Raw genomic sequence first — 26,135 nt, forward strand, 5'->3', positions numbered from 1 at the left:
GCCAACTAGATGCTCAAATACGCCAAGGATCCACAATATGCAAAATTTCCGAAGAATCGCCCACTTGACGAGATCCATTCGGAATGGCAGACGGCCATTCACTTACCTCTCAAGTCTGCAATGAAAGAGAAATCCAAGCCGAGTGTAGGTAAGCAAAAGCTGTACTTGCAGATGAGTTGACTGTGTGGTAGAGCAACAGGTCAACAAAGTCATCAAGACTCCGAATAGCTCTCGAAAGAAAAGTCGTGCAACAAATTACCCAGCTACCTAGGCCAAAAATCTACATTCGAGGCTGTGAGCAGATGATAGATCCAAGAAGCGTGTACGCTTTGCGGATTACCCCAGTTCACCTTCACCTTCAGACAGCTATGAGAGTTCCTTTTCTTCAATTTGAGTGGGGAGGACGGGCAGTTCTGACGAGGATATGTCGTTCTTGAACATTTTTGAGTTGAACGGCAATGTTCGGAAAAGAGGCGGAGACACAGTTACCGACTGAACCAGTTTGACCATCTTGAGAAGAAGGGCGGGAAGACCAAGGATTTTAAGAGGGTGGGCAAGCACTCAAATCTGACACCTTTTTAGGCTATAAAGATACCCACAGAGCTCTTGCTTTTATACAACAGTTTGACATCGTTTTCTCAAGAGGAATTTTTTTTGAGCATTCTAAAGTGCAAAGAGCGTCTTCTTATTTGAAAGGAAATGCCCAGACTGTTAGAGTTTTGGCATCTCAAGTGAACTGCCCAATGTGGTCCCATTATTTCTTTTGGCATTTAGGTATTTATTTTACTTATTTGTCAAAGTCTGGGTAGGGAAATTTATTGAGGTTGCTATATAAGCAACCCCTTGCCTCCATTGTATTTAATATTCAGTTATTCATTGCCAAGGTTGATTGGTTCAAGAGACTCTCTCTCTCTCTCTCTCTCTCTCTCTCTCTCTCTCTCTCTCTCTCTCTCTCTCTCTCTCTCTCTCTCTCTCTCTCACGTGCGTGCTCACTCTCCTTGGTCTCTACGCTTCTGCACCGTCGACTTTGACATGGTATCAGAGCTCTTGGTGAAGTTTTGTGCTTAAAGAACCTTGGCGGAGAAGCTTGAGAAGTCCCCTTCCTCGTCGCTGGTGTCGTTCACTTCCCCACACTCTAGCAGACAACGTTTCAAAACGCTTCATCAACAGTCCTCCCCGCTGTGAGCAACTTGGGCGGCGTCGTGGTCTCCTCCCCCTCCCAGCGTTTTAAAACGTAGCAATTTGATCGGTTGGTGGAGAATGGCGCCGGAGAGCCTTAGTTGCCTTGTTGCCGCCGCTCGTCCTCACTGCACCTGTTGCTAGCATTTTGAAACGCTAGTCGGCATCATCCCCCTTTGGAGACGACATCGGGCCGGCGACCCCCCCTTTCTCTCTTATGTTTTGATATGCAGCGACAATTGGAGAACACCTAGTCGACAACGTATTGAGACGCCTCCGGTAGCAAGCCACTTTTCCCTTATTAACCCCTTGTCACAAACTGTTGACATGTCAAAGCCTTGAAGAATGGAGCCAACTTACAGATGCTGGCCGAGGGGCCCAAACCCTAATAAGAACAAGTAACAGAAGAAGAAGTCCTACCAACTTATGGGGACCCCGTCCGATGGGGCCCCAAGTGACATAAAGGTTTAAAATAAAGCAGGACCCACACACACACAAAGAAAGACTTGCGCCAAAAACTGGTGACGTGGCAGCTGTACGAGCAATTTTTGGATTTTGCGCTGACAATGCTGACGTAGCAGATTTCCGTAAAACGTGCTGACAGTGTTGACGTGGCAGTTGTACGGAATTCCGTGATTTATGCTGGCAGCTTTTTGGCATTGCTTTTGGACCAAAAGCTTTTGAGTTTGAAGGCTTTTCATGTAAATTGCTTTTGGGCCTAGGGCCTTTAAATATGAGGCCATGGGCTCATTCTCTGGCATGCTTCCTAGAGAAGGTGTAGAGTTTGGAGTACCGGCTTGTACTGTGTTGATGCAATATAAAGAAATACCGAAAAGGGCGCCCAGGTTTGGGGCCAATACTCTCTGGGGTGGAATTCTGTCACTCCATGTCACGTGTCGTCTCTCTCTCTCTCTCTCTCTCTCTCTCTCTCTCTCTCTCTCTCTCTCAGTTCAGTTGTTATTGAAGTGCTAAAAGTGTAACATTTAATGGCCTAAAATCTTATGTGTAGCGGAAATTAGCATGAACATAGTGAGCATTTCATTAGAGTTGATTCCTAATGAGAATTACAAGAGTGCTTGGGTGGAGAGAGCAACAAAAAGCATAACACCTAGTTAGATAGCATCGACAATACTTTCAAAAGAGAGAGCAATTAAGCTATTGACAACAGTTGAGGACCGGATTTGCATGGAGCCGGTCCCCCCTCCAAAAGGCTTTGTATTATGGTTTCTCCCATCAAGAGAGACATTGTACAATACAATTCTTTGTGTTCCTTCAAGACGAGCTAGTGCAATGAAGATGGAAGCTTCATACACCAAGCAAAACACTTAATCAATCACAACTTGAATTATCCCCGTTCTCAGACCCAAGACCTCACACACCTTCGAAGATGGTGAGAGCTAGCAGGGTATGAGAGTAGATTGAGAGGAAAAAGAAGTATCTTACGAGAAAGAAGTACATCTCCTCACATAATCACTCATATTAGCATAGCTTAGCTTAGTAATTAGCTTGGTAGAGAAGATGAGCATGCATTGAAGCTTGGCTCTTGGTTGGATTTGCATCCACATGCCAAGAGAGTGTTGATGTAGGCTTCTATCTCACAAGCTTGGAGTAGGTGATGAGCTCTCCATTAAAGCTTGGGAGGAGATAGAGTATTTTCCCTTCACACATGGTCAAGTGTGAGAGTGTGTGTGTCCATGCCAAGCAAAAATCAGCCCCCTCTCTCTCTTGGGCGAGCCCTAGCTGCTAAGTTAGTCTGGCTTTTGCCTCATTGGACCTCCCCAGGTCAAGCCAATAGGGATTAAGCAGCATAAGTGATAGCCTTCTGACATGTGTCCCCCTTTCCCCTTTTGTGAGAGCTTTAGATAATTAAATAATTAAACTAAACTCTCATTGGACCCCTTTGCCTCCTGGCCAATAGGAATCAGGCAAGCCATGGGGTTCCTGAATGCTCATTGGACCCCTTGGGAGACTGCCCAATAGTCTTCTAGGACACTTAATTCTTATTGGTTTCTTTTATTAAATGTTTTTAAATTAATTAAACTAGATTTACTCTAGCCTAATTCTCATTGGTCCACTTCAAGGGTCTTCCAATAGGAATTGGGCATACCTTGTGGGCATCTGGCCTAGGGAGCTGACATGTGTCCCTCATTCCCTTTGTGTAAAGGGAGCCTGTGTGTGTGTGTGTGGCTTTCTCTCTCATCCCCTAGCTTTGGGGCTCGCCCCCTCCCATGTAGGGATGTAGAAAGACTTTTTGGGCACACACTAAGCATCCAATTTTCCCTAAGGTTGACCTTTGGACACAACCTTTGAATTTTGGAACCTTAGCATTTTGGAAGTCTTAATGGGCTGAACCTTAAGGGTCTTTTTAGCCCGTTGTTTCACATGGCTCTTTTGCAGATGGCCCCCCCTTTGGATCCCTATTTTCCCTCCTTTGGATCCCTACTGTGGCCGGTCTGCTAACTTAACCAATATTCTAGCTTTTTCTCCCTTGGCACTTCCCCACATTAAATGATCAGTTTAATATGAGAAAATCATTTAGGAGAATTAGATATTGATTATTATGACATTACCTCTCTCTTGAAATCATAGTCGTCCTCGACTATGGTGTAGAGAAGATAAAGCATATGCATGAGTCCTGTTCTTAGCGGGTAGAGGATCCCTATGTTACCCTACGACATCATTCCATAATGGATGACTAGTCCATTTGGCGCTTGAGAGCCTGAGGCTGCCGCAAGCATGTCTGCACATTAGTCCTATCAGTCTTCCATAGTAGAGTGACAAGCTCTACTTGGTGTTCGGGAGACGTCGTCTCCGCAAACTTGATCTAAGCATGCATATTACTTCATTTTTGTGCACAAATAAAGAAAAAGAGTCTTATAAGACAAAAATTTTTGTTCATTTTTAACATTTTGTACATTTGCTTACTCTTGGGAAGCATTGTAAGCATTGACAAGGTTTAGGTTATCCTTTAATTGTATGCCTTGCATCCATCTAGCATCTTCAAAAGGATAATTCTTAAACTTAATAAGATATCGTCGGATAGTCTTACCGCCTCTTAATACCTTGTCTTCATGTCGGAGAATGGACTCGGGCTGCAGCACCTCCTCGTGGTCCTCGATCTCCGGTGGGTCTTCAATAGTTGGTTCTTGAGGTGGCTCTCCTTTGTAAGGCTTTAAGAGGCTCACATGAAAAGCATTGTGTATGAGCCAATGATTGGGCAACTTAAGTTGATAGGCCATCTCATTGATTGGCCTAAGAATCTGGAAGGGACCATAGTACCTTTTTGCTAGTTTAGCATAGTACTTTTGGTGGCCCGTAGGATTCTTGCCGTCGTGTGCCTTAATCGAGCCTTGGGAAACTTTAACAAGACCCAATCGTTTTCTTTAAAGGCTTGGGCTCTTCTGTGCTTGTCAGCAGCAGCCTTTTGCCTTTGCTGTGAGATAGAGATAGCATCCTTAATCTTTTGGAAAGATTCTTGTAGGTCTCGGCTATACTCATCTGCAGCGAAGATCTTCCCATGTACCTTAAGTAGCAAGGGACTTTTTGATCTTCCCTCAATTACCTCGAAATGTGCTTTTCCTGTAGAAGTATGTACAGTGTTATTGTAAGCATACTCTACTAAGGGTAAGTACTTCTCCCATTGGGATCTTTGATCTACTTCCGTTACATAGGCTTTTAGTAGATCGAGAATAGTTAGGTTAGCTATTTCACTTTGGCCATCAGTTTGTGGATGATAGGCCGAAGAGAAGTTTAGCCTTGTTTCTAAATTCTCAAAGAGACCCTTCCAGAAATTACTGGTCATTCTAGGATCTCTATCCGACACTATGGACATTGGCAAGCCATGGTACTTGAAAATTTGTGAAATGAAGAGGGTTGCCATTTGATGGGCTTTGATAGTCTTTTTGACAGGTATAAAATGAGCTTGTTTACTGAACCTGTCTACTATCGTCCATATTCCCGTATTCCCATGGATAGACTTAGGCAATCCAAAGATAAAATCCATGGATATGCTCTCCCATGGTGAATTAGGGATTGGCAAGGGTTGAAGCAATCCAAGTTGCTTCCCTCTATCAAATTTTGTCTTTTGACATACCACACATTTGGAAACATACTCATGTATGTTCACTTTCATGGTAGGCCAATAGAAATATGTTTCAATTCCCTTTAGGGTAGACTGAATCCCTCTATGCCCCGCATATGGGGGAGCATGAGATTCATACATTACTTTCTCACGTAGTGAGTTAGTAACGCATAGTCTATTGCCATAGAGAAGATAACCATCTTGTAAAGTAAATGGTTCTTCTTTCTTCCCTAAGGCAAGGGCTGAAATCACATCTCTAAAATCGGGATCAATAGCATACTCATCTATCATTAAAGATAGATCATTGTGAGTTGCTATGGAAACCGCATTCACTCTCGGTCGTCTTGAGAGTGCATCGGCTACTTGATTATGCTTGCCAGCAATGTGAGCAATATGAAAATGAAATTGCGAAAGGAAATTTGCCCACCTCATTTGTTTGTCGGAGAGCTTGGTCTGCGTCATGAAGTACTTAAGACTTTGGTGATCCGTTCGCAGAATGAAAGGAGTCCCCAATAAATAGTGCTTCCATGAGTCTAAGGCATGTAGAACTGCAAGGAGTTCTTTTTCGTATATGCCTAGAGCTTGCTCAACAGGGTCGAGCCTTCGACTCTCATAGCCTATGGCGTGCCCTTCTTGGAGCAAAACAGCCCCAAGGCAATCACCACAAGCATCACATTGGACCTCAAATGGTTTTGAGAGATCCGGTAGTGTAAGCACAGGTTGAGAGATAAGCTTTTCTTTAAGCTTTTCGAAAGCATTGTTCTCCTTAGCAGACCACGTATACCTAACATTTTTCTTTGTTAGGTCATGTAATGGTCCCGCAATTTGTGAGAACTTTTCTATGAAGCGTCTATAGTATGCACACATACCTATAAAGCTTCTTAGTTCATGAAGATTCCTGGTTTAGGCCATCCTTTTATTACCTCTAACTTGGATGGATCCATTTGGATTCCATCTTGAGAGATAATGTGACCTAAATATTGAATCTCTTGCAAGAAAAATTCACTTTTCTTTCGATTAACATAAAGTTTATTCTCTCTTAAAACTTGAAATATTACCTGGAGGTGTTGCTTATGTTCCTCTAATGAATTAGAGTAGATGATAATATCATCAAAGAACACTCCAGTGAAGGTTCGATGAGGTCTGAACAGCTTCTCCATCAAGCGGTTAAATGTGGCTGGTGCATTAGTCAAGCCAAAAGGCATGACAATGTATTCGTAAAGACCAAATGTAGTACGAAATGCGGTCTTTACAATGTCTTGATCAACTATCCTTATTTGATGATAGCCACTTTTTAGGTCAATCCTACTGAAGTAGGTCGATCCTTGTAGCTTATCAAATAGGTCTTCTACCCGTGGAACGGGAAACCTATTCTTGATAGTGATCCTATTTAGTGCTCTATAGTCGACACACATACGATATGTGCCGTCTTTCTTTTGCACTAATAGCACAGGTGAGCAAAATGGAGATGAGCTAGGCCTAACCATGCCCTTCTCAATTAACTCATGCACTTGCCGCATAATCTCCTCTTGTTGAGCTTGAGAAACTCTATAAGGAGGTTTGTTAGGCGGTGAACTTCCTGGAAGAAGTTCAATTGCATGGTCGTCATTACCTCGTTTAGGAGGTAGCTCAGAAGGGATGTCGTCAATAAAGACATCTTGAAACCCCTTGAGAAAATTGGATAACTCTAATTCCTTTTGGTTGCTTTTATTTTCTTTTGCTAAAGCATTAGGTTCATTTTGAGAATCTTTAACAAAAATCATGTACACGGAAATAGAGCTCTTTATTGACTTGTTGAAAGCTGGTGTATGTACAATGGGGATGGTGTTACCCATCTCCCTAGCATCTATATACATGTCCTTTTCCCTGAACTTAAAGGAGATTCTCCTTTCAGGAAATTTAACATGGGCAGCCAGACGGTCAAACCATGGTGCCCCTAGGATTACATCCTCATGCTTGAGAGGAGAGATAAAGAAATCCTCTTTGTCCACATAGCCTTGGACATGAAGCCTCAATTTCCCGATTAAGGGAGTGACTGAAGCTTCTTGCCCCTTGAAGGCACTGTCTGCGGGTAGGATATCTCCCATCTCGTAGGATTGTATGCCTAGCTTGGTGGCTAACTCCATAGATATGAAATTGTGAGTAGAACCAGGGTCAAAGAGAATAAAAGCATCATGTTCTCTTACCTTTCCCCAAGCATGGCATAGAGGAGATCCTTTGTGGTGAGTTTGGTGAATCTCCTCCTCTTGGATTTCAACCAAAGAAGCTCTAGGAGGATCTTGGCGGTTGTTCTTTTGGGGACAAGCGCGGTACGCATGCCCTTGTTCGCCGCACTTGAAACACCGGTTATCTTTACGATAACGCTCAAGCTCTTCAGGAGAGAGTTTATTCTTTCCTTTGTAAACTCCCTTCTCTTTAGCTTTGTTGGAATTGCCCTTAGGAGACTTTTGGACATTGTCCTTCCCCTTAGGCTCATTGGAACCTTTGTTTTCCGGGGGCTTATTATTTCTTTTACCCCCCGTTTGGAAATTGATTCGCGAGGCCACCATAGTATGGTGTATTACCGCCGATATGGTACGTGGCCTTTGGGAGTTGACATACTCCGCCATTTCTTCGGTTAAGCCCGCACAAAATTGTTGCTTTTGCTCTCCAAAATCCAACTTTTTGAAGACAGTGGCTTTGAGTTGTAGGTCCCAAAACTTGTCTACATATTTGTGGATGGATTCATTGGGAGAGAGCTTTAAGCTTCGCCATTCGGTGAGTACTTTGTCTTTGGCATCGATGGCCAAAAACTGCTTCATAATGGAAGTTCTTAAAGCCTTCCATGTTCGTGGAGCTTCACCGTTGGCTCGTAGGCTAGACCACCATTGTCTGGCGGACTTTTGAAAGTGCATAGCTACATGGCGTAGCTTAGAGGACTCCGTGAAGCCCTCATCTCCAAACGCCGCATCGAATTTCTGGATAAAGGCCAAAACTTTGTCTGTAGCACCGAAGGTGCCATCATAGGTAAGGAAAGAGATGCTCTTCCCTCCCTCTTTGAATTTCTTCAGCTTGGACGACCTCTTCCATGCGGCATAGGATTTCCTATGGCCTCTTCTTTTTGATGGTTCAAAAGTTGCACCATCACTTTCTTCAGAAGATGAAGAATTTGAAGAAGGTGGAGAAGAGGGTGACCTCTTTCTCGCCTTTTTCTTGTCTTGATCTTTGTCGTCTTCACCATAGCTTTCATAAGAGGAAGAGGATAAAGAAGATGGAGAAGAGGGTGTCCTCTTTCTCGCCTTTTTCTTCTCTTGCTTTTTATCATCCCTCTTTGAATTATGGCGTGGAGAAGAGTGTGATGGTCTTCTCCGCTTTGGTGGTGATGGAGAGCGTTTAGCCCGCCGTCTTCGTGGAGCCATCTCCGCCGAGGTGGCGGGAGACTCGCTTCTTTCTCGTTCCTTCGGTGGAGGCTCTTGAGTTCTCCTTTGGGAAGGAGATGCATCATCAAGAAGTAAGTTCTTGAGCCCTTCATATGGATTCTCTTCTTCTTCCCGAATCGGAGAGAGACCTCTTTTGGTAGTCTCACAAGGAGGCTTCCTAGGTGTTCTCTCGTCATGGTGATGAGCTTGGAGAATCCCGTGAGCACGGAGCTGCCGTTGCACTTCACTTTGGAGAGATGGATTGCCCATGGCTTGTTGAAGCCTAGAAACAAGATAATTAACAAGCATTGAAGCATCATTAGTAGCTTGCTCATGAGCAAAATCAAAGTTATCAACATTAATTTCACTCTCTTTAATATTGTCAGCCATTCTAACAACTTTTAGGTGTAAACTTTTTAGGTGTACTTTGGCACTTCAAGCCCTAGTTGCTACTCCTCTTTACCCCTTTAGAAAAAGCACTCAAGCTACTGTACCCGCGGCTCGAATACCATTAATTGCAAGGAATAGAAGAGAGGGTCTTTCGACACCAAAACAGCACCGGCTCCTGTCAAGCTTCTAATAGCTCAATAGTGGTTAAGCCGTAGGCAAGCCCCGTAGGACTCCACTATTAAGACCATAGCTCTCGACGGTGATGCCCCGTTAACTGCACAAAGGCAGGCGCACTGCAAGGCTGAAAAATCCCTATTCTACTTACTCACAGGCAATTAATAATACCAACCATTTGTAGCTAGCTTGAGGACCTCCCTTCTTGAGCAAGAAAAGAGAAACCTTGAGCTCTGATACCAATGTAACATTTAATGGCCTAAAATCTTATGTGTAGCGGAAATTAGCATGAACATAGTGAGCATTTCATTAGAGTTGATTCCTAATGAGAATTACAAGAGTGCTTGGGTGGAGAGAGCAACAAAAAGCATAACACCTAGTTAGATAGCATCGACAATACTTTCAAAAGAGAGAGCAATTAAGCTATTGACAACAGTTGAGGACCGGATTTGCATGGAGCCGGTCCCCCCTCCAAAAGGCTTTGTATTATGGTTTCTCCCATCAAGAGAGACATTGTACAATACAATTCTTTGTGTTCCTTCAAGACGAGCTAGTGCAATGAAGATGGAAGCTTCATACACCAAGCAAAACACTTAATCAATCACAACTTGAATTATCCCCGTTCTCAGACCCAAGACCTCACACACCTTCGAAGATGGTGAGAGCTAGCAGGGTATGAGAGTAGATTGAGAGGAAAAAGAAGTATCTTACGAGAAAGAAGTACATCTCCTCACATAATCACTCATATTAGCATAGCTTAGCTTAGTAATTAGCTTGGTAGAGAAGATGAGCATGCATTGAAGCTTGGCTCTTGGTTGGATTTGCATCCACATGCCAAGAGAGTGTTGATGTAGGCTTCTATCTCACAAGCTTGGAGTAGGTGATGAGCTCTCCATTAAAGCTTGGGAGGAGATAGAGTATTTTCCCTTCACACATGGTCAAGTGTGAGAGTGTGTGTGTCCATGCCAAGCAAAAATCAGCCCCCTCTCTCTCTTGGGCGAGCCCTAGCTGCTAAGTTAGTCTGGCTTTTGCCTCATTGGACCTCCCCAGGTCAAGCCAATAGGGATTAAGCAGCATAAGTGATAGCCTTCTGACATGTGTCCCCCTTTCCCCTTTTGTGAGAGCTTTAGATAATTAAATAATTAAACTAAACTCTCATTGGACCCCTTTGCCTCCTGGCCAATAGGAATCAGGCAAGCCATGGGGTTCCTGAATGCTCATTGGACCCCTTGGGAGACTGCCCAATAGTCTTCTAGGACACTTAATTCTTATTGGTTTCTTTTATTAAATGTTTTTAAATTAATTAAACTAGATTTACTCTAGCCTAATTCTCATTGGTCCACTTCAAGGGTCTTCCAATAGGAATTGGGCATACCTTGTGGGCATCTGGCCTAGGGAGCTGACATGTGTCCCTCATTCCCTTTGTGTAAAGGGAGCCTGTGTGTGTGTGTGTGGCTTTCTCTCTCATCCCCTAGCTTTGGGGCTCGCCCCCTCCCATGTAGGGATGTAGAAAGACTTTTTGGGCACACACTAAGCATCCAATTTTCCCTAAGGTTGACCTTTGGACACAACCTTTGAATTTTGGAACCTTAGCATTTTGGAAGTCTTAATGGGCTGAACCTTAGGGTCTTTTTAGCCCGTTGTTTCACATGGCTCTTTTGCAGATGGCCCCCCCTTTGGATCCCTATTTTCCCTCCTTTGGATCCCTACTGTGGCCGGTATGCTAACTTAACCAATATTCTAGCTTTTTCTCCCTTGGCACTTCCCCACATTAAATGATCAGTTTAATATGAGAAAATCATTTAGGAGAATTAGATATTGATTATTATGACAAAAAGTCTGTTCTTTTCTATTGGCACGTGGTGCCTGTCTTGTGATAGTGGTATCAGAGCATCAGGTGTGTGCTTTTCTAAAAGCATACCGGTCCTACCAAAGAGCAGATAAAACAAACCTGAGACTAATGGAATTTGATTTGAAGTATCATCGGGTCCCGACCCTGGACTTATTAGCCACTCCCACCCTTCATACATCGTGCATCGGGTGCGCTCTCGTCTTCACCGCTCATGTCTTACAGGGCATAAGCCATAAAGATCACTTGCAAGAGAAGGATCCAAGATTTGTTTCGAGTCACTGTTTTCCTCAACAGCAGTGCCATGCAAATGTTGATGTCTATAGCTATCAAGCCGCACACTCCAAGGACTTGGCAAGCTTTCAAGAAAATTTTTGCCCGAAGTTATATGGTTTCTGACATCTTCCTTCGGAGTGCAACTTCTGGCAGAGTGGGAAATCCTGAAATGCTTGCCATGGAAACCCTAGCAGATTATAACTTGAAATTTCTCGACATCTCTCAGTAGATGTCTCTTCACGAGTTGATGACCTTGGAGGTCCAATGCGATTGCTGTCTTGGGACTACCATTGCCGCCAGAGGAACATTGTCTGTCCAAGAGCTGATGGACCATGCTGTGGTCGGCTACAACCTTATGGAAGGAATCTAACCCTAATTTTTGGTGCAAGTCTCAAGATGGAAAGCCAATCGACTTTTCGAGCTCGATTGATGTCGAGATTGTTTTTTTTTAAAGTTTGAGTTATGTTTGAGAACTTGTTTGGTGATCCTGTTTGAAATTTGTTTGAAATGGATGGTATCTGTTTTGAACTTGTTTTGGTGCCGATTTGAATTGTTTGACTCTGGTTCTAATACTGGATTCAATGATTGGTGATTTTACTCTCGGGTGGAGTAGTGAGAGATGATGTTTGAGAATGCTTGTTCATACTCATGGCCCGGACCCTTGTGGTTATTTACGGGGGCAGTATTGTTGTTGTGACTCCCTGCCCGGACCTGGATGGTTATGCGGAAGGAATATTAAGAAGTCTGAGCAGTGGTTACTCTCAGCACCTCCAAATGACGCAGGCTGCGGTCTGGGGGCGTTTGGTTATAAAAGGCCTCTACCTTTTTTAGGTTATGCGGGAGGAGCGACGAGGGAGTCGTTGAATATCTCTCGGCCCGGACCTTGTTAGGTTATGCGGGAGGAGTGTTGATCGGTGGCTTTATGTTTCTATGTCTTGTAACATGCATTTGTGAGCTTTTGTGTTGCATTGTGATGTGCCAACCACCACTGAATATTCCTAATTGGATGAGATTGCCTGGGTATTTAATTTTAGTGCATCAAGACACCCATGGAAGATCAGTGCGGTCTGGGTGTGATGGCTAATTTTACTACGCCGGAATATCAAGAGTTCTGATCTGGACGAAAGGAGAAGCCAACTCCTTGATCAAAAGAGCCAAAAGGAGATCAAAAGAGCCGAAAGGAGAAGCTAACTCCTTAATAAAAAGAGCAAGCTGATTGTCCCTCGGAAATTTTTGAGCTAACTTGAATTGTTTTGCAGGTATGCTGTAATCGCGAACGATTACTCTCTTTCAAGAAGGGGAGATGTCACAAACTGTTGACGTGTCAAAGCCCTGAAGAATGGAGCCAACTTAGAGATGTCGGCCGAGGGACCTAAACCCTAAGAAGAAGAAGTAACAGAAGACGAAGTCCTACCAACGTATGGGGACCCCGTCCGATGGGGCCCCAAGTGACATGAAGGATTAAAATAAAGCAGGACCCACACACACACAAAGAAAGACTTGTGCCAAAAACTGATGACGTGGCAGTTGTACGGGCAGTTTTCGGATTTTGCACTGACAATGCTGACGTGGCAGATTTCTGCAAAACGCGTTGACAGTGCTAACGTGGCAGTTGTACGCAAGGTTGGATCAAAATGTACGTACGGATCGGTTCTGTACCGTACGGACGTTCTGTACGGATCCGTACCGTACCGTACGTCTTTTTTGTGTGTGTGTGTGTTTTGTTTTTTTGGGGGGGGGGGGGTGGGGAGCCCATACGGTGCTGATTTAAAATCAAAATCTAAGTCTCTTGCAGTAGTTACTCAACATGTGGTTGTCTTGTAAAACGCGTCTTTGAATGTCTCTATAAGTTGTTGACTTCTCTCTTGTTTTTTATTGGAAATGTCCTAGAAAATTTAGTACTTCACGGTTTTTTTACAAGACTACGTATTTTTACGTACATAAATTTTTTTCGTGTACGGAACAACGTACAGTATGTACATATATGCCATGTACAGTATGTTTGGGTACCACCTTGATTGGACGGAATTCCGTGATTTACGCTGGAAGCTTTTTGGCATTGCTTTTGGATCAGAAGCTTTTGAGTTTGAAGGCTTTTCAAGTAAACTGTTTTTAGGGCCTAGGGCCTTTAAATATGAGGCCATGGGCTCATTCTTTGGCATATGCTTCCTGGAGAAGGTGCAGAGTCTGGAGTACTGGCTTGTACTGTGTTGATGCAATATAAAGAAATACCGAAAGGGGCGCCAAGGTTTGGGGCCAATACTCTCTAGGGTGGAATTTCGCCACTGTGTCGCGTGTTGTCTCTCTCTCTCTCTCTCTCTCTCTCTCTCTTCAGTTGTTATTGAAGTGCTAAAAGTCTATTCAGTCTGTTCTTTTCTATTGGCACGTGGTGCCCGTCTTGTGGACACCCCCCCCCCCCCCCCCAGCGTTTTAAAACGTTGTGGATTGTGTGGATAGGGCATCTTTGTGTCTCATAGAGGGACAAGTCGGCCTGCCCTTGTGGCTTGAAGGGAAGTAACAAGTGAGGTGGACGAAGTTTCTTGGTGCGGCTTAAGAGACAAAGAGGCGGAGTCTGGAGCTGAAGAGAGGGACAAGTTTTTTGCGGAGCCGTCTGGGAGTAGTAGAGGAGTGGAACGGCTTGGGGTATTTTTTCGGCTTGGCTCGTGCGGCCACCCTTGGAGTGCGAGAAGGATTCCGAGAGTTCCAGATCTTGCGACTTCATCATGGCCCCCCCTTGCTCGAGCACGAGCGACAAATTGAATGGCAATAACTACGCTCATTGGAATTTGATCATGCGACTCTGGTTCTCACGGAAATTGCTTGGCTTGAAGGGAAGTAACGAGCGAGGCGGAAAAAGTTTCTTGATGCGGCTTAAGAGACAAAGAGGCGGAGTTTCGAGCTGAAGAGAGGGACAACGGATTTTGCGGAGCCGTCTGGGAGTAGAAGAGGAGTGCAACGGCTTGGAGTATTTTTTTGGCTTGGTTCGTGCGGCCACCCTTGGAGTGCGAGAAGGATTCCGAATGAGGCTCGCCGCTCGAACCTCTACCCTTGAGTCTTCTTTCTACCATCACCTCTATCCTCAAGGCTCTCCACCTACTCTCTCCCTCCTCTACCCTCTCAACTTTCAAGCTCTCCTCTACTCTCTCTCCACCTACACTCTCCACCATCATGTCATCTCAAGCTAACTCCTCTTCTCAAGCCGGCTCTTCTTGAAGGAGGCCCGCTGTGCAAACATGGTCATGGTGGGATGAAGTCGACTCTACTCGGTGTGGTCAAGGTGGCGGTGCAAGACCATGGACATGCAAGCTATGCCCGCACAAGAGAACGGGTGGTGCATCAAGTATCCATCGATGTTTTATTAGCACATTTGCGTCTATATGACTCATGTTCTTTGGTCTATTTAGTGTGAATTTGTGGTCAAAGTGATGCTCTATGTGTGTGGCATGTGTGTAGGTCAAAAAATGCCAAACAAACTCTTTTTTTTATTTGCCGTTCCGACCCCCGTCCCCGTTCCCTAACTTTAGCGTTGCTCATCCTTGCAGATCAGTCCAGCGTTTTCAGATTTCATCCGGTCTCCCCGCGTCAGAACGGCTTGGATCTATCTTGGCTACATTCGTTGCAGTCCGGTACTTTAGCAGCCCATCGAGCCTCCCCTTGGCCATTCCCTCTCCCGCATCGAGTGCTCCACTGCTGTCCATCATTGCCGTCATCGAGGTCTGCATTTTCAGCTCTGCTTTTTGCGAGGGATTTGTTGCGTTTTGTCTCGCAGATCTGCGTTCGAGAAGGATCCAAAGGTGCATCAAATCAGCCCCGAAGGTGCCTCGTCTTTAGGAGTTACCACGGCAACAGTCATCATTCGAGTCAGTAGAGTCTGCACTCGAGGTATTGCATGTGTGTACATTCCATTTATGCAATCAAAAGCAAGTACCTCCTTGGCAACGGTGTGGGGGGCCCTTGAGAGGGTTGGTTGGGACCCCATCGGGTGTCATTCTCCTCTTCTCTCTCTTTCTCTCTCCCTCTACACATCTCTACCGCACTCTCTCATTCCTTCTCTTCAGGGAAAAGTAAAAGGAACCATCCTTCAAGCTAAAAGGAATCACTAACGCAAGGAAAGAAAGAAAAGGATGTGTGGAAGTGTAAAACCTAGATCTTCACCATTTCAATTCCGCTGCACCTGACAACATTAGTCTTGTGCCGATCGCACTTCACTTTTTGGCAAACCAAGCATTCTCATACGTATTGATGTACAACCAAGAGTAGTAGTGTTTCAAAGCTAGTCATAGATAGAATACCTTGATGAATTGCATAAGGAGAAGCACGTACTTCATCCATAATCTTTCGTTGCTACCACATAATTTGCTTGGTGACGATAAAGATAGCCATCCCTAATGGAATAAGGATAAACATTCTCACCATTCGGTAACTTGTCCACAATAGAAAAAACTCAAGATCTATTGGTTACATCTCAAGGAGAGATTCCATTTCTTGTTGATATACTGTAGCAATTGCATTCACCTCAGGTTGTCTTGAGAGAGCATCTGTTGCTACGTTCCTGATACCAGATGTATGAAGAATCTAGAAGTGGAACACAGAGAGAAAATTTGCCCGTCTCATCTGTTTCTCAGATAATCTCCATTGCAATAGGAAATGTCTTAAACTTTGGTGATTACAAAGTCGGCTCCTAGAAGGTAATGCTTCCAAATAGTAAAGAGCATGTATAACAGCCATAAGTTCCTTCTCAAAGGCATGCAATTCGGCATCTTGAAGCCATCTACTTTCATCATCTGCTGCTATGTTCTTGCTACCAGACGTGTGAAGAATCCATAAGTGGAACATAGAGAGAAATTTGGTCCGTCTCATCTATTTCTCATATAATCTGCGATAGGAGATATCTTAAACTCTAGTGATTTGTCTTAATTACAAAGCAAGGTTGTACCAATCCGTATGTACTGAACCGTATTGTACGGTACGTCCGTACCGATCTGTACAGTACACGGATTGATCGTACTGTACGGAAATTTAAACAAAAAAAAGGGTGATTTGGGCATCCGAATGCGAGCGACCAACATATTGAATAAACTTTTGCACCTAGGGCTCTGAAAATTGCCGTACGCAAAGTGATCTGGGGTGCTTTTCTCCGCGTGGCCGTTCTGAGAAATTCTCTGCAATGCAGCAACATTACTTACTGACAGTGTGTGTGCAGGTTCAGAATCAGGTAAGTGAGCATCCTCACCCTCTCTCTCTCTCTCTCTCTCTCTCTCTCGTGCCACATACATACTGTGAGCACTAAGCAAAGTGTTTTCCTTCAAGTAGCAGCCATCATGCTGAAACCAACTAATCCCCTGAGGAAGGAGCACACCAATGTCATCGAGATTGTCAACACTCCTGGGCAAGCTGGAACAGGTTGTCGCAGGTGGTCATGCAAATACTCTGGTTTCACATTGTCGAGTACAATCACTCGAGTTGTGATGCATCTGACCGGCATCAATTGCACAAATAATTGTGGCAAATGCATGAAGGTACCTGTAGTTGTGCGGGAAGCATTGGTTGTTGAGAAATTCCTTGCATTTGCGGCGACAGAGAAAGGGAAAAAGAAACAACAAACAGAAGATGCTTTGCAAGATGCTCTTCTTGGACAACTTGGTGATTCTTTTACATAGGTAGAGGAGGGCTCGGGGTCTCAGAAATCTTCTAGCAGGAAGAGGGCTCGTGTCATGCAAGAGGAGGAGGAGGAGGGTGGTGGTGATGTGCATGTGCCTAGGCAGACCACCTTGCCTTCACGAGTGCATTCTCAATCTTGGGTGAGAGAGCCTTTGAAAGTGGCTGAGATGGAGATTGCTCACACTCTCATTGAGTGCAACATCAATTTCAATGTCTTGACGACTGACCAGTGGAAGAGGATGGTTAGGGCCATTGCCTAGGTAGGTGCAAGTGCTACTGATTCTTGGAGTGGGCTCGAATACAAAAAGGTGTGCACCACAACACTGGACGAGCAGAAGGCCTTGATAGATAAGGCGTTGGTCCTTGTGAAGGTCGGATGGCAGTAGTTTGGATGCACCATCATCTCTGATGGATGGAGTGACATACGCAGGCGGCACATCATTAACATACTTGTCTCCTCTTGCCTTGGTACATATTTCTTGCGTGTTGTGGATGCAAGGAAGGTAGGACAAAAGATCACATGCGAGTTCATCTTTGAGCATATTCGTAGGGCCATCAATGACGTTGGTACAGAGAATGTGGTTCAAGTTGTCACAGATAATGCAGCCAACTACAAAGCTATGGGAGAAATGGTAAAGGCGGAGTTTCCTCACATTTTTTGGACTCCATGTGCAGCCCATTGCTTAGATTTGCTGATGGAGGACATAGGCAAAGTGCCTTGGGTGCAGCTCACAATTTCAGAGGCTACTAGGATGACCACGTTCTTCTGAAGAAGCACCAGGATTTAGCCATCTTTCGTAGCCACAGTGCCCTTGATATAGTTCGGCCCTCCAAGACCAGGTTTGCGTTTATGTATTTGGTGTTGCAGAGACTATCCAAGGTGAGGGATCCACTGTTGCAGGCAGTTGTGGACCCAAGTGGAGAGACATGGCTCGTGCACAGAGTGAGGACACCAAAGCTATTCAGAGGCGTGTCTTGGATGACTCTTTTTGGACAGAGGTGCAGACTTTGATAGTGGCTTTGCAACCAATGTATGTGTTGCTGCGAGCCACTGACATGGAGGGCTCCGCGTTGGGCCTTGTTTACCATCTTTTCATGCAAATGAAGAGCCATATCACTGCATGTGAAGGCTTGACCCAACAATGGTGCGTATCAGATAATATACTTCTTACAACTTTGAACATTATGCTATTAAATATTTATCTACTGGTACTATTGATGTGTGGTACATGGCACATGCTATGGCCTAGCATGTGCCATGGAGCTAACCCCTTTGGTATTGCTGATTTTTTGCAGTCAAGATGATATGTTGACTCTTGTAGAGAGTAGGTGGAATTATATGAGCCATCTTATTCATGGATGGCTGCATTACTCCATCCTTTCTACAAGACCCCAAGGTTGTTTCAAGAGAGTGATCTCGACACTGAAGGTCGAGTACATCAATCGCTTGTTCGATGAGGAGGAGCAACTTGAAATAGATGCAGAGATGTGCAGGTACATGAATAACTTGGGGCCATCGTTTTCGCGTGCGGTGGCATTGCGTTAAGAGGCAACCACTTTTGCTCTCACTATGGGGCAGAGTTATGGTCGCCAAGGTCTTCCACGCTTGACTACTTTGGCTCTACGTATGCTCTCGCAGGTATCTACTAATAACTAACGGAGCTTTTCTCTCTCTCTCTCTCTCTCTCTCTCTCTCTTAAATTCCGCTATTTGGTAATTATTAAACCAACGACATTGGACACCTGCATATGCAGGATTGCTCAGCCGGTGCTTGTGAGCGCAACTGGAAGGCTTACTCTTTGATCCATACAAAGATCCGGAATCGCCATTGCACGTCTCAGTTGGAGAAGTTAGTGTATTGCAAGGCCAACATGAGGCTCGTGCGCGCTTACCACGCTTTGGGGACACCCAAGCAGGTATGGAGTAGAAGCTATTTACATCTTTCGAACTTCAAAGTCTATATTTAAAAGTATCATACATGATTCTCAAATTCTAATTTACACCATTGTTAACAAAATGTACAACAAGTTGACCCTCACGTATAAAGTTGGTAGATGATCCTGAGGTGGAGAAGGTGGACGAGCATATCAGGCATGAGGAGGAGATAGTGCGTATGCTTTATAGAGAGCTGGAGGATGTGGATCGGCGTGTGACGAGGTCTCGTGCACATGCTTATAGCATTCCATTACGTCGGCAAGCTGCAAGCGACGGAAGAGCATTCGCAAAGGGAAGATATCCATTCGTACTTCTCGGCAACGTGCAAATGAGGCAGTTCGTCTCATTCACACCGAGGAGGGGGAGGATGATAGTGATGTCGAGGCTACATGTGCTATGGTGATAGAACCAGAGTTTGATGACGAGGGCAGTGTCGTTGCAGATGGAGACATGCTCTTTTCAACATCATCTTCTTTTTTGATGATGAGTTCAACTAGGCACTAGACACTAGTGACTAGTCCAGACATTTTCACATATTTCAGCAGGGTGTTTTTCTTTATGTATGCTCTATTAGGAGCCATTTTGGCTTGACATTTGACACTATTGTGGGTCGCTCCTTATTAGCAATTGTTGGCTGCTTGAATTCTCATGTTCACACTTCTGAATTTATATTATGTAGTATGTACGCTTTCATTGTTCAATTGTTAGCAGGTCCTTTCATTGTTCAATGCTTGAATGTTTTTCATTGTTCTTTTGTCAACAGATACAAATGTTTAAGTATGTTCTGCACGATCGTTACTTGGTACTTGGTTAGTGAATCTCCAGTTGATAATGTGTGTAGTAATCATTAATGTGTCCTCAAGTAGTTTGCATGATATACATTTTCTAAATCTCTAACGAGGAATATATATATTTGTTAAATGTTCTCTCATTTACTTGTTTTTTACAAAGGTACGTATTTTTACATACATAAAAAAATTATTCTTACGGAACGACGTACAGTACGTACAAATACGTACCGTACATTACGTATGGTACCACCTTGTTACAAAGTCGGCTCCTAGAAGGTAATGCTTCCAAATGATAAAGAGCATGCATAATAGCCATAAGTTCCTTCTCGTAAATGGAGGCATGCGATTCGGCATCCTTAAGCCATCCACTGTCATAGGCTACCACATAAGTTTTTTGGCTGCCTTGCATTTGTGAATGTCATGATTATGAATTAGTTAAGGCTAGCTTCAAGTAGGAGAGAAATCTTTGGATCTTGATAAACCATCGCCTCCTAGTTGGTTATACACCACAACTACGCAAATTGCTTGAAATATAAGCGAGCATTTGATTTTCTTGCATTTGTACATTCAACCTTCACTTTTTATCTTAAACAATAAACATAATTTGCAAACATTGTATGAATGAGCAGGCCATCATGAGACCTCACCTTGTTTAGCTATTGTAGCTACTTAGTTGTTTTGTTTTTAATACTTTGCTTTTATATGAATTTTGCTTGCCTAGGATCTTCTCTTGGAAGTTATATTTAATTGGTTGTTCTCTCACTGACACTTTTATATCAAATTTTGCTTGTAGTCTTCCTGGAGACTTTGGTTTTGACCCCTTAGAGCTAGGAAAAGAACCTGAGGCTTTGCAATGGTATGTACATGCTGAATTAATCCATGCTCGATTTGCAATGGCTGGTGTGGCAGGCATCCTTTTTACAGATGTAAGACTTAAGTTCATATCCTTTTTTTTGTGTGCATGTGTGTGGAGAGAGAAATGAAATGTTATATAAATGTCTTCAAAAGGGCAAAATGACCTATGAGACCAAAAAGTTACAACATGGTGGATCTGATACAATGTTTGAGTGCCAAAAATAAAAGGTACTGAAAAAAAGGATCTCATAAAAATCCTAACTGTTAATGTGAGCTAAGCAGCTAATTGGTAGGGGGGGTGGATGTAGTGAGTGAGGGCTGATACAATATCTGATACAAAAACTGGTACAAAGCTGATACAAAAGGAGCTGATACAAAAATGATACAAGGGCTGATACAAAAATGGGCAGGGTGTACAATCCTCATCTGGATCACAGGAGGTCCATCATCGATCGACCGTTGCTGGCGGATCTCGTCAATCTCCTCCATGGCAGTAATCTGGCTGGGTGTCGTGCATGTCGGGCAGGGTGACCCGAATCCTTTGATGTAGCCTCCGTCGATAATGTGTAGTCCTCCGCAGTCGTGGGCGTCTGTATCTCCGTAGCTCGGTCGCTCCATCAATCAACGTGACTCTGATGTGAGGAGAGTGTGAGCTCTGCTCTGGTAATTGCTCCTCTGGCTGCCCAGTGTCTTCTCTAAAGAAATTTGTGATCTGTCTCTGAGACTGGCTAGCCTCTCCCCTCATCAGACCAGTTTAGAGAGAGAGAGAGAGAGAGAGAGAGAGAGAGAGAGAGAGAGAGAGAGAGAGAGAGAGAGAGAGAGAGAGAGAGATGAAATGAAATGTTATATTAACGTCTTCAAAAGGCCAAAGTGACCTATGAGACCAGAAAGTTACAATGTGGTGGATCTGATACAAAGTCAGAGTAACAAAATAACAACATAACAAAACAAAGATATATACTATGGGATCCTAGACTGGTCGATGTGAACTAAGCAAAATGGGCGGCTTGCTGGGATAGCTGAATCACAGGAGATCTAGCATCGATCGTTGGCGGATTTCATCAATCTCCTACATGGTTAGTAGTCTGACCGGGCGTCGTGCATGCCTGGCCAGAGTGCTCCGAATCTTCTGACGTAGCCTCTGTCGATGCTATGTAGTCCTTTGCAGTCGTGGGCGCCTGGACTTCCCCAGCTCAATCGTTTGGTCGATCAATGTACCTCTGGTGTGAGACGAGAGGGAGCTATGCTGTGGGAGTGGCTCCTGCGGCTGTCCTGTGTCTGCTCTGAAGAAGTGTGTGATCCGTCTTTGAGACTGGCTAGCCTCGCCACTCATCAGGCTATCTCTGTGTCTGCGTAGCTCGAGCAAGAACAAACCCAGGCATCTCTGATCCTCGTATCCCATGACTCTTGAGAGTGGTCCAAAACCCTCTTTGAACAAGCAATGGAAGCAACCTCGTATCTCGTAGTAGATGGGGCAGCGGCATGTGTAGTGCAACTCTCTCTCAGGCTCCATGTCACACAAGGGGCAAGTCCTGGCCTCTGCTGGTACTCTGCTCTATCTCCCAGTCTCAATCCGCAGCTAGTGAGAAGATGTGCGTAACTAGCCAATAGCACATCGTATCCCATGAGACAAGTGGGTGTCCATGTATCTGGGTCTCATCACAAAACCATCCTCCGTAAGCTGGAGAAGATGGTCTCTGTAGAAAGCCATCTTCGTGCCCAATTCCAGTGTTGGCTGTATCCATGTCCTCCTGGTGTCTAGCTGGGTCAGGTCTTGACGGATGAGCCTGGTGATCTCGGACTGTGTAAGAGTGAGAGATGGTGTATCCAGTGAGTACTCGAATGGTGGCAGCTTGTCTATGCTGAACCCATGCGCCTGAAACCACGATGCCATCTCCCCATACCAACATGCTGTATCTCCTTGCATGGCTAACTGTCGAGAGGACTCAAGTGCAATGCGAGCACATCTGTCTCTAGGAAGTTCCCATGTGCGGTGTATGAAGGAGACTGATCTGGTGAGCGCCTCAACCACTAGTGGGGGGGCCGCTAGCTGTGCTTGGATAATGGCCCATGGTATTGATGCCTTGGCTCTAATGAGCCGCGAGATCATAGAGACGAGAGGTTTCTCCATGTTCCCCCATCCATCAGTGCGACCTGGCCTCCCGTGGTGATCCAATGAAGGTCCCCATATCTCAGCTCCATAGAGCAATGCAGAAGCCACCAAAGTGTCAAAGAGCTAGAGCTTCGTCCGGGGCTCTTGAAACTGAACCTGCGAACACATCCTCTCCAATCTACCCAATGCTGTGTGGGCTCTAGTCAGTCTGGTCTCTGCTGCTCTTCTGAGGTCCGCTAAAAACCACTCCAAGGTAAGTGTAAGCATCTGTGTACTCCACAGTCTCCTGGCCGTATGTGAATGTAGGTGCTGACCTCCTGATCCACTGTGGGGTGGTATTAAACACCATAACCTTGGTTATACCAAGGTTGACAGACAAACCACTTTCGTGGGCAAACCTATGCAAAGCATCCAATTGACGTTGCATTCCCTCCGGAGATTCGGAGATCAACACAATATCATCAGCATATAACAAAAGTGGAATCCATGTCCGTGCCAACTGTGCACCTCTATCACCATCGCTCTCAATGTAGTCAGAAACCTCATCCACATACATACCGAATAGAGTAGGAGAGAGCGGGCAGCCCTGCTTCACTCCAATAGTGGAGTGAACCGGTGTAGATAGTCCCTCAGGGGTGCGTACATGCCCTATTACTGATCTGTACAATGCCATGATCCCCCAAATGAGCTCTGTGGGTACTCCCATCTCCTGTAATCTGCGCATCAATCTAGCTCGTGGTATTGTGTCAGGCTTTGCGGAAGTCCACAAAGCTACAATAGATCCGTCTCTCATGAGATCTGCCCTCCTCTATGATGGCCCTGAGTTTCAAGATATGGTCAAGAGTAGAGAAGCCTCTCCTGAACCCTGCCTGCCCAGCTGCACGCATTCCTTCCCTCTTTGCCCATCTACTCAACTGTTTCTCAAGAATGGATGCATGCAACCGTGCCAGTGTGTGTCCAATCATGATAGTGCGATAATTCCAAGGCTCCATGGGGTCTCCTGACTTGAAGATAGGTACAATCGTAGATAGGCTCCAAGTGTCCGGTAGGCCCTCACACATGGCACGGTTAAACATAATTGCTAGAAGCTGTGCTAGTAGGTCTTTGGCATGCATGAAATGCTCAGCGACTAAGCCATCATGATCATATGCTCTACCGGTCCTCATCCTGTCAATCTCTTTCTTCACCATCTCAGCGATGAAAAAAGCACATGTGTGTGGGCATGGATCGTGGGGGTTGGGAAGGGGCGGCTGTCCAGGTACTGTGTACAAAGATGATGTGTACTGACCCTAGGTCTCTGTGGAGGTAACAGCAAGGGGGGGGGGGGGACTGCTCATGAAAGAGCCGCCACGCCTCACGCGAGTCCTGACTCAAGAATAGCTGGTATAGATCCTGCTCGAGTCGAGCCAAAAATGCCCTCTTCTTTTGCCGCACCAGGTGTCGGAAGTCAATCTGTGATTGTCTGTGAGTGACGTCCCCCAAAAGCACCTCCTAGTCTGGCGGCACTCCTCATCGTACCAGCTGTTCTGAGGCATGCTCCCTGATCGGCGTCTCTACTCAGGCTGGGTGTGTGGGTATGGCTCTGCTGCTGCATCATGTAATGTCTGTGTCAGTATAGTAGTTAGCTCCTCTAGAGGTCGCCCCGGTTCCTCAGTGCATAGGCGTCTGTAGATCCCGTCTATGTATACAACATCCGTCTCCCGCGTGAAGGTGTAGAGGGTAGGGGCTCCCGTGGCCTGTGTGCTACACTGAACTGGAAAGAGATGGTCAACGACACAAGAGCATGATCCACTGCCACCCCGATCGGTCTGGGCCCAACTGTGAGATCCTGGATACTAGAGATGAGATTCGGCTGTGCCATGACATAGTCCACTGTGCTGGCTCCATGTCTGTGGGGGAAGCATGTGAAACCTCCCGCAGCAGGAAACCTCTGCAGGCCATTCAAGATGGCCAATCCATGTGCGGTGCCCATGTCTATCAGGTGTCGCCCATACTCAGTATATTCCACATCGTGTGATAGTCTGGACAGGCCCGTCTCTACAACATCTAGCTCTCTCAGCATCTCCTCTGAAGTATCATAGAACACTGTCTGGTGATGAGCAGTCCTAGCATTGAAGTCCCCTAGAATGATAATGTCACCATCTCTAGAGAACTCCCATATGTCATTGTCCAAAATAGAAAAAGGGGACCGTCCTCTGGGTGATGCATAGACTGATGTACTCGGGGGAAAGTAGCAAATAGCAATGTAGAGATATCTGCCTGTCTTTGCTTTCAATCTCACCCACATGTACCTAGCCTGCTCATCCCTACGGGCTATATGTATCAATGGCTGCAGATCCTCTCTAAATAACACTGCCACTCCCTCCGAGCCCCGTCCTCTATGCTCTGAGCGTGTCTCTTGTCTGTAAGCTGTCTCCCACCTGTATCCACTGATGTGAGGCATGGATTGCCCAGGGGCCTAGTATGTCTCAGAGTAAAAGATGATGTCTCTTCCAGTAAAACTATCCTCAAAAGCACCCACATCAAGACGCATAGATCCATTACAGTTCCAGGCAACCACTTTGAGTGTGGTCCCATTAAGTCTCGCACCGTCATGTGGAGCGTCGCTCTAGTATTACCACTCTTCCATCTTGGTAAAAGGAAATCTTGCCTTTTCCCCTTGCTGCTCTAATCTCCGGCATTACTTCCTGCATATTAGCGATTTGCGAGAGGGTAAGATCATCCCCGAGAAAGATGCCCGTCTCTTTAAGAGTTGGTCTTTTCTTCAAGAAAGACTTCTTCGCTTCCATGGAGGGAAAACGGAGGATGAGTGCTCTTTCTTTTGAGGTTTCCCCACTGCTTCCATTTTTCTTTATGTTGCCCACTCTCCAGGCTCTTGTGTGCGTCGGCTCATAAACCCCCATCAAGGCCATGAGTTCTTTTACCTCTTCGTCCACATTGCCTGTGTCCTTAAGACCGCAAATTCTCACATGTAAAGCGCGCACACGTCTTCTTTGCTCCTCCTCTAGTGTCTGATTAATGATAGTGGGTGTGGACGTGGACGTTATCTCCTTGCCTTTTCCTTTCTTGGCCACCTCGATCCATTTCTCGGCTTTATCCGCCTTCTGTTGAGTTTTTGTAAGAACATCCACCCAAGAAGTCGTCATCTCTTTGTGTTGCTCTTCTCCTCTTTGATGGCCTGCAGTTGCTCCTTGATCGTGTTGATTTCTTCAATTACTGAGGGTTGCAGTTCGCCTTCTTCCAGTGTGTTTTTTGATCGTGCTTCGGCGAGATCTTTCTTGAGTGACGCAATCTCTTCATCCTGAGTCGTCACTCGGTCTTCCAGTGTATTTATCTTGCTCTCTTGGATTAGCACGCGTCCTTCGAGCATTTTTATTGTGCCCAAGAGATTGCGGTTCATCTTGTTAATGGTCTCCGTCATTTCCTCTTTGCA

General features: G+C 45.2%; 1 protein-coding gene across 1 annotated transcript in view; it reads left to right on the forward strand.

Moving 5' to 3' along the window:
• The window catches only part of LHCA5 (photosystem I light harvesting complex protein 5), an 87,447-nt gene that overhangs the window by 10,462 nt on the left and 50,850 nt on the right, over positions 1 to 26,135 (forward strand). The window contains exon 2 of the mRNA XM_086485449.1: positions 20,528 to 20,660. Coding sequence (XP_086341575.1) covers positions 20,528 to 20,660 — 133 coding nt within the window. The remainder of the gene's footprint in view (positions 1 to 20,527; positions 20,661 to 26,135) is intronic.

Source organism: Adiantum capillus-veneris, chromosome 16 (assembly GCF_014529385.1).
Source record: "Adiantum capillus-veneris isolate H3 chromosome 16, ASM1452938v2, whole genome shotgun sequence".
Lineage (NCBI taxonomy): Eukaryota > Viridiplantae > Streptophyta > Polypodiopsida > Polypodiales > Pteridaceae > Adiantum > Adiantum capillus-veneris.